At 37.7% G+C, this 12,154-nt stretch overlaps 1 protein-coding gene across 2 annotated transcripts in view; it reads right to left on the reverse strand.

Moving 5' to 3' along the window:
* Nucleotides 1-12,154, reverse strand: part of PLCE1 (phospholipase C epsilon 1) — a 137,244-nt gene that overhangs the window by 65,530 nt on the left and 59,560 nt on the right. For both annotated transcript variants that reach the window (XM_058029094.1, XM_058029093.1), the window contains exon 3: nucleotides 9,073-9,364. In XM_058029094.1, the coding sequence (XP_057885077.1) occupies nucleotides 9,073-9,364 (292 nt within the window). The remainder of the gene's footprint in view (nucleotides 1-9,072; nucleotides 9,365-12,154) is intronic.

Genomic DNA, 12,154 nt, shown 5'->3' on the forward strand with positions numbered 1-12,154 from the left:
TTTGAAGCAATAGCTTTTCCAGATTGAGAATTCTTTTTCTCCCCTCAAAGAAAAATGCTCTTATGGATGGGGGCAAAGAGAGGAGACATAATGCAACAGAAGCAGATCTATCCCTTTCCTAGATCTCAACACTTACAAAGAAACATGAAAGTGTGCATGAAATCTGTCCCACAAAGTCCATGGGAAATGTAGACAAAAATATGTAATTACTGTAGAGTTGTGCAAAGCCCTTAAAATTAAGCTCAAGAAAAAAGTTAAAGGTACTTTTAGCAGCAAATTGTATCCTAGTTCTTCTACTATTGCTTTGAAATATTTTCAATTTGCTTTTGATAAATCTTCCTGGCATATTACTTATTTCTGAATTACTAAAATAGATAGCAATGCTTTTATATACATAACTAGTATTTCAAAAGCAAATACCTAAACATTTCAAAACTATGTCAATATGAATCCTCTTAAATAAAAGCGAAACCAATTATGCCCTAAGAAAAATCCTTATATCAGCTTAATTTTTAGAAAAATGTTTACGCCATTCTGTCTCAAATCAAAGCTAAAAGCATTACAAAACAGCCAAAGAGAAGAGACTGAGCTAAAATTAACTAAAATAAATTTCACTCCCTTTCTTGTACTATTTCTAGTTATCTCAGAGTTGTTATCACTGACTGAATAGGCACACCAAAACCACCATTGTTTTGCAATTAATACAGATACACTTGATATCAGGGTGCTTTTTTTCTGTGCCCTCTAACTCACTGAGGTGAGAATAACGGTGTTGACAACCAAGACAACCTTCCTATTGCAATGGGGTACTGCCGCTTGGAATGGTGAATGCTTGTCATAGCCTTTAGCTAACAGCCAGATTAGGGCTATGGGAGAGTTAGCACAGAAAGGACATTCCTTTCACAAAGTAAAATATTATGAACCTTCATTCAAGTTACAAATGCCACTTGAAAAAAATATGCAAATGGAAGGGTTTCTTTATGACCAGTTAGGAGCAAAAACATTGCTATTACATGCCGCTATGTGTACATGCCATTCAGAAAGGAAAAAAACCCATAAACTCCCTTAAGCAATCATGAAACAAAAACTGCTTGCAAGTTATAAACTTGCATACTGAAGATCCAGGAAGAAAAGCTCACTAAAGAAAAAGCAGCAGTGCATTTACATTCAAAAACATGTTATGAACGTGTAATGTTTGAGCAATTTATATACTTTAGGAAAAAAAAACTTACCTTGTTCCAGTACTTCTTAAAGTACTGAAATTCATATTTTGTCCAGCAATTTTGCAACAGACACTTGTTTTTTTTGTAGAATACAAAACAAAGGAATGTCCCACAACATAATTTAATAGTGAAATAGTTGCAATGTGAACCAAATAAATGCAAAGCAATTTTCCTAAATTATTTGAAATATTGCATACCATTTCAAACAAGTTGAAATACAAAATACACTGTTAAGACATTATTTCATATTGTTTAAATTAAATCCTTACTTCATTTTCCACCTAGAAACAGTTTTGTGTCCTTAAAGCACTATTATTAAATGCAGCCATTATAGCTCTAAAATAAGATTAGAAAACCGGCACCCAAGTTACTTCTCTGGAAACAAAACTATCACTTTGATTTAAATCCCTGTGCGTAATCAGAACTGCGTACTACAGGTCACAGAAGGGCAAATCTTACCAGCACATGTGCCTTCCATTGAATCCTAGATTCCTCCTAAAATGCCAGAAGAGCAGGTACTTCAGTGCCCCAAAAAGTCTCCACGCTGCACTTGTCCAAACTAACAGTGAGGCAACAGCTGCTCAGTTTAAAGCTACAAACTGTGGCAAAATGCATAACTGACATGCCTTGTGTAAGCCATGAAGAAGACATGCATTTGGCTGGCTCACTGAAAGGTCAGGTTTCCCACCTCCCCAGATAAAAGCTGAAACACTAGGATTCAAATGGAAGGAAGTTTAGAAATTAAGGATGAGCATACATCCTGCTAAGACTAAAAGCATTTGATTTTGACAGCAGAGTTATAAACAAGAGTCATTTTAATTCTGCTGGATTTTTGTCTTTAAATATATTAAGAAATAAGTTACCCTACACTCAGGCTTTTGTACAAGTTATATTTATATCAATGTTGTTTAAACAGGCCAAAAGTAATAAATGGAATTACTTCTGTTTTAGGAAACTTCATCTGAAGCATTACAAAAACCAAAATGTGTGTTTCTTTATTAGCAAATGCCCTACCTTTACAGCTATTATGCTCTCTGCACTAACAACTCTAGTAAAAGGCAATAGCATTAACTTTAATGGGACAAAGGGCTATGACTTAGGCAACCACCCAAAAAAATTTATTTGAGAGGCAAAGTAGAGAAAAACCTCCCTGAGGCTTCCAGAAATGTGATTAACCTTGAAGAAATTACAAATAGGGGGAATTAAAAAGACAGCATAGCCCTCAGATTGCATCTATGTCCAGAAAGCCAGCAGAAACCAAACCCTGCCTTCATCCCATAGCCAGTATCTGTCTCTGGCACTTTTATCACTTCTTTTCTTCATTCTAACCTAACCCTTGCCTACACGCAGTTTACACCACTTTTACAAGCAGCAGGACTACATCACTGAAAAGTTAGTTATGAAATTTGCTAGAGTACACAAGACTGAAAACCAATATGCTGCCACAAGAAAGCTTTCTCCATTTCCCCAGGAAGTCTGAGAGAGGTCTGTGCAGAGCTGGAACGCGAGCAGTACACTCAGAGACACTTTGTTTATATGGTGAATATACGTCTTGTCTGAAAAATCTCTGCTGAAGGAAGGACTATGGGACCTGGCCAACACACCATTATTTTTTCATTGACAACACAAGCATATTCTTTCTTAATTGGAAGAATGACGATTTAGTGTTGTTTCCAACTTCCAGATGGAAACTAGGACACTTAGATTTTCAAAAAAATCATGTTATATATGAAAACATAAGGATGCACATGGAGATGCAATAGAAAACTTTAAAAATAATTTTATTTATAAATATAAATTTTATTAATGCTATCTCACTACAAATATATAAAATGAGCCATCAAATTAAGCATTTCTCATCATTATAGGCTCAATTACTAAAGTATTTTTCACTAGTTATAAAAGTAAATATCAGAAAGCCCAAAGGAAAAAAAATTGAATGTCTTTGATCTGCTAAGTGGACTGCACATTATTTCTTCAACTATAGCAAAAAAATTCTGTCTGGACAAATAGAACACCATTATCCTACAAAACTGAATTTTCTCTTCTAGTTTGTTTCCTAAAACCAAAGCTTCAAGAGATGACTTTTGAGTCATCTTGTTTCTTGAGTCCTTGGGGTTTTCTGCTCATGACTGACATGCTAACATAAACATACTGAAAAAGTTCCATTCTACACTTTAAAAGTTCCCATGGACACTACTTTTACAAGGTCCATTCAAACATATGTTCAGACCTTTGAAATAATAAACAATAATAGGCAGTTCAGGGATTAACCATCTGCACTCAGAATCCCTTTTCATTTTTCTCTGAAGAGTAGTTGTCATAAAAAATTAATAAATTTGAGTTTAAAACTAACATCACTTTGCACAAACTTCTGCTCTCTCAGCCTTCATCTACAGACATCAGCATGTCCTTTACTACCTTCCCCACAACAAACCTCTAACAACAGACTCATTCTATGTATTTAAACCCTTTTGTTTTTCTTTTAGTGGAAATAACAGCTATAGACTCCCAAGAAAAATATTGCTATAAGCTGAGACTCAGATAGAGAGGTTAAGGGATCAGACAGGTTAAAGGATCAGTTTGTGAGTGTACCCAAACTCTCACACAGTATTACTGAAAATCTATGTACAAGCAGCTGAAATTCTGTTGTTTCTTAATTGCTTAGCCCTGTACACAGATTAGGATATCCAGATCCATACAGACATGTACCAGGAGTATGATACCTATTATATCCAAATGTGCAATTTTACACATGAAAATATTTTTAATTCTTTTAATAAGATTATTTACAGTGGTTAATTTCAACCTTCTGCCTGGTTCAATTATGTGTCTATCTTGCAATACTATGCCTTACTGACCCTGGAAAGAAGACTAAGGATAAGACAAACTATGCTGACAGAACTTAAATCTTTGTGCCTATAATGTATTAAACAGGTTGGATTGAAGGAAGTTTTTTGCTAAATTAATGTTGTCAAGGATCCTCATTAAAGCCTTCTCCCACTAACCTTTGTGTGTCCCTTTGATTGCAGCCCAATCTGGCTGCAATTAGGGCTGGCCAAAGGGTGAGACAGGTCCAGGAGACTGACCTCAGTGATCTTTCCCTTCTGCCAGTTTGCAGGGACAATCACTGTAGCCAGCTCCAGACGGTCCCACGTGTCCCTACACTTACAGCTGTCCTCCAAAATCTTTCTCCTCCTTCCTGATGTCTCAGCCTTGATCTGTGCTTCCTGCCTTCTTTCTGTTCCTAACCAGATGACCTGCACTTGTTCCTGCTATTCCTAACCTACATCCTGGAGGCAACACAGCAGGCATGAAATCCTCTTTTCCTGACTCACACCCTTGCCTCAGGCCACATTATCTACGTACAGACTGACCTGTCTCCAGTGTCTGATTTCCTCTCCTCTAGTGCATTGACACATCTCACCACAGACTGTCACCCTAAGACACATTTTGTCTTTTCAGGTCTCAATTTCAGCTTGTTTGGCTTTATCTCTCATTCTATATGGTTTTAACCTTTGGGCACAACATACACAAACACACACACAAACCACCAGCTAAATTATGCTGGTCTTTCTCAATCTATGTACATCAAACTTGTTATCACCCATGACTCTGACATATAGCTATCAGACAACTGCCCTAACTAGAGGGATCCTGGAATTTTCCCAATATTGCAACAATACACTTTGTGCAAAGGATACAAGAAACAGCAGTGGGAAAAGCCACAGAGACTTGGGCACCTGTTTGCTGCGCAGTCGCAGATGGCAAAGTCTGATTACAAAAAAAAAGGGAAATCACTGAATTCTGAAGGATGAACAAAGCAGGTTTTCTTAAGATCATTGCAGTCTGTCTCCACATTCATCACAAATTACTTTCCTTATGTTCTTGGTCAAAACTGCTATTTTCTGTCTAACAAGTCTTGTTGAGCTTTCTCTAGAAGATGTAGTCTGATTTATATCACAGAGTGGCATCAGACTTACCCATTTTAGAAGACTCTAAAGTGAAAATAGTACTGATAAGAAATGTGTTTGCAGTCTGCTCCATCTTCAGACACCTCTTTCTAACTGTCCTCCCCTTTTTCTTAGATTACAAACAGAACTAAATTTGGGGGGCGGGGAAGTGTACATGTTTCTTTCAAATGATAATTCTATCAAATGTAAAGTACAAACATTTTCACATACTTTAGTTCCTTCTTTAAGAAAGACACAACTTTTTTCACTTTCTGCATAAAAATGTCAACACCATATGAACTATGACAATGACTGGCCCTTCAAATATGATTCCAGTGGAAGTTCTGGCCCATTCACAACTATGAGCAAATTTCTATGACAATCAATTTGTAAGACACAGAGCAGGCCGAGAAGCAGGGTTTCCTTTCTACAGGAAAAAAGACCTGGCTTCAATCCAAATCCCATTGAAAGACACACTTGAAATTTTTACTAACCAAAAACTGAGTTACATACAGAGGTACTAAAACAGCTCAGCCTAAATGTCTTCAGTGTTCATATGTGAAAATTATGTTCTCTGCAGGAACAAAGATGCTGACGAGGATGTGAATGTCACTGAGCAGCTGTGGGAACTCCAGGCATCTGTGGTTCCCGGGAGCAGTCTCAGACCATCCCTGTGCTAGCGGGAGCAGAGTGGCAGCCCCTCAGTCGGGAGCCTGAGAGCCCTGAGAGCCATCTGAGAGCAGGGCTTGCAGGAGCTCTGCTCCAGGCCCCAGACAGGACTCTCCTACACAGCAGGCCCTACTTGAGTTTCTGAAAACTCTTCAGTCTCAGATCCACGTGACTGGGAATTCTGGCTTAGAAGGTCTGGTATGTTTGGAAGCCTTCTGTGGAACTAACAACAGTGGCTGATCTGCCCACAAAACCATCCCAGCCCTGGGGACTCGGAGCATTTAAGGTCCTTAGCTACCAAGCAAAACCTTAGAAAGTATTCCCTGGAGTTGGACTGCTTGTGACTGCAAAGTTCATTGCTCAGGGCACTCAGTAACCCCTGAAGGACTGAGCACAAAGAACTGACGAAGTGCTTTGTGCTAGGGAGACACAAACCCAGGAGGGTATCCCAGTGTTAGGGACTTCCTGCTCGCAGGATCCCTATTTCCTGGGCAGATATTACATAAAAGTCCTAACTAAAGAGAGAATTGATTTTTTGAGAAGTCCTCTTTTTGAACCATGAATGCACTCCCCATTAAAGTAATGGGCTCCTCTTTAAACACACTGTGCAAGAGTGCTGAACTTTGTCTCCAAAAATTGCAAACATTTTGAAAGTAGTGGAATGCTGTCTAGTTCAGAAAAGGTTTCCAAACACAAATTCAAGAGCCCTTGAGATATTTTCAAGACTTCATGATATAGATTGGTTCTATTAAGCAAATTTACTTCTGCTTTGGAAGCTTTTTAAGAACTGTCTTGAAAATCATGTGAAGTGCAGTAATATTTACTCTTTAGTTGACAACCAATTTGGAGTTACAATGCCTGTCTTCCCAAGAAGACATTGTATGTGACAGAGCCCTGCTTTCATGGAAAGGGCTAAAACACCTGCCTGCTGACTGCAGGTGTTGAATTACTTCTTTATTTTGCTTTGCTTGCACACACAGCTTTTACTTTATCTATTAAACTCTCTTCAACTGAATTTTTCAATGAATTTTTGCACTGTCACCCTTCTGATTCTCTTCCCATCTCATTCTAGGGGAGTGAGGGGCAGCAAGGTGCTATCTACTAGGGTTAAACAACAGCAGCTATTAAACCACAACACCATCAATATCTTCCCTTTTCAATGCCTGCAAACAACTACTGAGTGAAGTGTTCCCATGACATTCTGTATCCTGAGATAAATCCTCCATTGCATTTGATGACAGAGTTATTGATTTGAATTAAAATTTCTCAGGTTTAGATGAGGTTAACTTATTGAGGTTAAATTCAGCAATACAGAGGATGCTGGACAGATGAAAATAACCTTCTTATCAATCTGTATAGACAGGACAATTTCTCAAAAGGTACACACCCATGAATGATGACCAGAGCTCTGAATTCAGAATACAGCTGGGTTCCCCGCTAATGTAAATGACTTGGTCACATCACTAGGTAACACTCCATATAAATGTTTTAGAGAGGACTCTTAAAATTTCTCTGATATAATACATCATCACAATATAAATGAACAGGAAGCTTCCACATCCAGAAAATTTCAATATCCTAGAGCTGCAGCACACCTCTTCCTCACCAGAGATCAGCACAGTAAATCATGCCTAGACCACTACAGTAAATCCAGTCTCTACTCTCTACACAGGCTATCAGTGGAATTGCAAACTGAGTTCAAAATCTTGAACTAGTTTTTAATGTCTTACATCTTTTGGCTCAGAGTCCAACAATATACATCACGTAATACTGTCACCATAGATACCCCCAAACTAGTGCAAAGTGTGCTGGTACATGGAGTACACAAAGCACACAAGAGCACTCACTAGCTGAAGCTCCATAAAAAGATGTAGCCATATCAGCAGCTTGGTGGGACTGAGCTAACTATTGCTGCTGCTTCAGTTTCAGAACTCAGCTCTGAAGCACATGGCTCAGCTCTTCTAATCTTGATTTCCAAGCTATCGCAGGACTGTTCCTGTCTATTTTTCTAAAGCACTCATCTCCCCAGAACAAATAAAACCAAACAAAATAAAATGGAAAACCCTACCAAAATTGGCTGCTATACTGTACATATCTGTCTCTCACAGACGATGGTACATGAAGCTTAGTAATGTTGCTAAAGGCACTACTGAAATTCATTCACATGCTACAAGTTTGCCATCTAATGTCATTCATAGAATATTTCAGTGCTTCTCTCTACCCTTTGATTCACCTAGAATTAAAACAAGAAAGGGCCACTTCTTGGGATAAAAATAAGACAGCCATATATGACCACAAACTATATCATTATTTGTCTGTTAGAGATGAAGTCAGTATCTGTGTTAGTTAAGGAACCACACTGGTTTTGCACTTATTTTGTCCTATTTCTGTAAAATTTTGGGCAAGCCATAACACCCACATGCATCACTCCTACCATGGTATGACAGAGATAGTACATCCTTTTGTTATGGTTTATCAGATGATGACAGATCTCCAAATTCTTGAGTAACTTATGAAATATTCTAGGCATGAATTAAAAATTAATCAATAATCTAAGTACTGCTCTGTACAAAACCATATTTTAAAGCACAGAATTTGTACCAAGAAGGCTTTGTTTAGCTTCCAAAACAGACTAAACTAAATCACATTAAGGATTTTATTACATACGAAGATGATCAGCATGGAAGTTTAGTATGCAACATCCATTTTCCAACAGGCACTTTCCACACACAGAGCACCCACGTTATTTGCAATGATCCATTACTATACAACGATGATGGACCCAAGAGAAGACCAAATATAAACCAGTAATGAAGCGTACATGCTTCACAATACAGTGCTATGCTGACAGCTACTTGTACAATGACAACAATAATCACCAAGTAGAGCATACACTCCTTTCTCTAGTTCTGAACCAAGTCAGCCCATGCACAGGAGCACTTGGTAAATGCGAAATACTACACATGGAAACACCCTAAAAACAATGGCTTAGGCATTAAATTTGGATGCAGGCAGAAAAGATTCTAACAAGAAAAAAACCTGAAACATTTTGTAATACAAGTCTTTCCAGTTTAGTTGCATTTTTACTTTATTAAACTAAGATAGCTATTTATATAATGACTGCAAAGGAAAATATTTGAAAACATAAAATTTTTTTATCTGTATTCATAATTTTGCAAGTCACTCTATACTTTAAGTGGACAGAGATAAAAGAAAATCTTCACTACCTTTAAGCATTGTTCTTCCAGTTGATCCTCCGAAGATATTTAACAGACCACTTCTTGCTCCTAATGATATAGTTGCTTCTAGCAAAGCACCAGTTACATAGTTAGAGAGTGCAGTCCTCTGAGAAGTGGCACGATATTGACAGTAAGCACCTGTTACACATGGTTTTACACAAAAACCATCTCCTTTGTATATACAGTCTGTAACAGATGTTGGGAGCTTCCTCAGAAGATGAGGAATAAATTCAAAAATATCTTCTGCTCCTTCCTCCTCTTCTCTCACTGTACTGAAGATCTGTGAAGAATGCAAAAGCATGGACTGTTAGTTCACTTGCTTAGAATAACACACTGAATATAAAACAATTCCAAATGACCACGACTTCTTGTGAAGTTCAATGACCTGCAGTATCTACTTATCCAAAACTGGTTTGTTAGAATTTTGGGTCAGGCTCCCAAACAGGATCTTTAAGTAAGGAGTCATTCTGGCCTTCAATCTATGTTTAAAAGCATTCTAAAGGAAACCATTAGACTAAAAAAACCGCACATCAATACACCTCATCAACATTTAAAATACTGAATATGAATAAAATTGTTTATAATACTATTAGATCTGTTGTACTTCCAGAAAACCTTAGAGATATCAGTAGCAGAAAAAAACAGATCAACTTAGGTTTGGCACTTTTTCTTGCTGAGTAGGAGGGGTTTTGCAAACAGAGATGGTTTTAATCACTCTGAACCCTCCTTCAAAATGTTCACATTTATTGCATTACTTCCAGCCTACGCACAGGTCCTCTATCTTATATTGGTTTAGTACTCTTTCTCCAATATTTGTGATAACACACTAATGAACTTCAGTCTGTGGCTTAGCAACTAAGTAATGTTTGCTTATTTAAAAGAGTCTAATGATCAAAGCAAGAATCTGGAAGAAATCTCTTCATTTAGTATACAAGGGGAGACTTGATTCTTTGCATTCTTCCATGCTGACTTACTGATTAACATTAATAATTTGTTTCAATGATCTGTGCTTCTTAATTACAAAGTGTAAACTAAAAATTAACACAGGGAAAGGTCAGCATAACTGCCACCAGGACAGGTGCTGAGACAATTTTCATGAGATTGATCCCACCAGTCAAAGATGTGCAGAAGAAACAAGCTGATGGCTTCATGACAGTTTTTTTCAATTAGCGCCTTGTGCCTTGTTGCCATCCTTTCCCACATATAAACAAAATACAGCTATCCATCAGCATGGCAGAAGCTGCAGCCAGCCCTACAAAGCAAGCACAGGTGCTCAGTCAAATGATAAGAAGCTGTTTGCACAGCCTGTGCACACCACATGTCACAGGCACCGACACCCTGCCCACGGGACACACACGTGCCCAGCCTCGGATCCAGGGAGGGAAGTGGCTCCCAGCACAGGGATCTCACACCCATCACTTCTGCCCCAAGTCTGGCATTCACCCTGCCAGGTCAGTGAGGAAGGATCCAACTGCCTGCTCCAGGAGGGATCTGACCCTCCACTAACAGAAGAGGTGAACAATGATGTGGTTCCTTCATCTGTGTAAACAAATTGCAGAAAATCAATTACAATTTAATCTATTAAGTAGATATTTGTTATTTTAGCTTTAATTTTTGTAATAACCACCTTTGGGGGAAAACAGTAAAATTTTATATTAAAAATATAATAATTAATTAACTAGTAATGTAAGTCAACGATCTGAAAAAGACCACTGACATATTTATTAAGATAAAAAAAGAAACTTTCACATGTTGACTATGGTTATATATAGCTCAATCCCTTTAAAAGATACCTTCTGTGATGCACTGCACTACTCATGTACTACACTACAGCATGAAATGTTGTGGCACCTTTCTTTTTTCCCCTCTCCCTGCAGATTTTCCAAAATTTGTTTGGTCTGAGGTTTCTAGAAATATTACACCTGCATCTTTATCTTCTTTTCTTTGCTATCTGGCGGTTTCACAGACTTTTAGACTGTCAGTATAGACACATCACCACCTTAATTCAGAAAGAAAATGTGTTTTTAAAGCGTGCCGTACCTGGATGGGATGTGTATAGATCTTTTATTTAGCTAACTGTCTAAAAGTACCTTTTCAAAAGGTGTACTGTGAAATAGTAAACCTTTGGACTATGAGTGTGTTACACATAGTAGACATAATTAGTCTTTTTAGTTTGTTTTAAAAAAATATTTAGTTAATGAATATAATTTAACTTCTCAAAACTGCAGTTACCATCCAAAATATTTTTAAAATTGGGTTCTGCAACTTATAAAGGCATGTTCTGTTGCCTACACAACTAAAATTTCTTTCAGCTGCCAAAGCAAAGAAACCATTTGTTGACAGAAATAGGCGACAGTGTTTTGCCAGAGAGATTATACATGGAATAATGGTGTTAATCTCTTCTGTGTAAAGTAGACTTTGGGGCACTAGCTGTCTCCAAAGACTTTGCACATCACATAACATTTTCAACTTCTGTTTGTTTTGATGTGTTAAAGTTCTGAGTGTGTTACTTCGGCTGCACACCGATGAGGTTACGAAAAAATACAGACTTACAATGTGTATACTTGTCAGCCCCTGTAAAGAACTGAAACAATCAGAATAGCAACAAATCCCTCAGGTACCTGATAGGTAAAACCACCTTTCAGAGAGATTACACCAGACAATTGGGAAACTTAATCTTGCCTGGGAGACAAAGAAGTTTATTCCAAGCCAGAGCTTACAATTCATCCTGGCAGAATCCAGATCCTATTGATCCATGCCACTAACAAAGAATGATTAATGTAATTAAAAATGAATGTGAACCAAAAAGAGTAAGATGCAGCACTGAACTGAAAGCTACACATCAAGAAAACCAAGCCTCACTTTTGCCTTACATATTAAATTAAAGATTTCAAAACCATCTGCAGTCTGATGTTGCCACGCCTCACTTACTGCATACAAAACAGTAACTCAAAAGAAACTCAGGACAGTATCTGACTCTGAAAGTGTTGCAATACTAAACACTCTGTAATGAACACACAACACTTTTAAAATAAGAAACAAGATGAAACCAGAAACTCCATATACTAAT

Source organism: Melospiza georgiana, chromosome 8 (assembly GCF_028018845.1).
Source record: "Melospiza georgiana isolate bMelGeo1 chromosome 8, bMelGeo1.pri, whole genome shotgun sequence".
Classification (NCBI taxonomy): domain Eukaryota; kingdom Metazoa; phylum Chordata; class Aves; order Passeriformes; family Passerellidae; genus Melospiza; species Melospiza georgiana.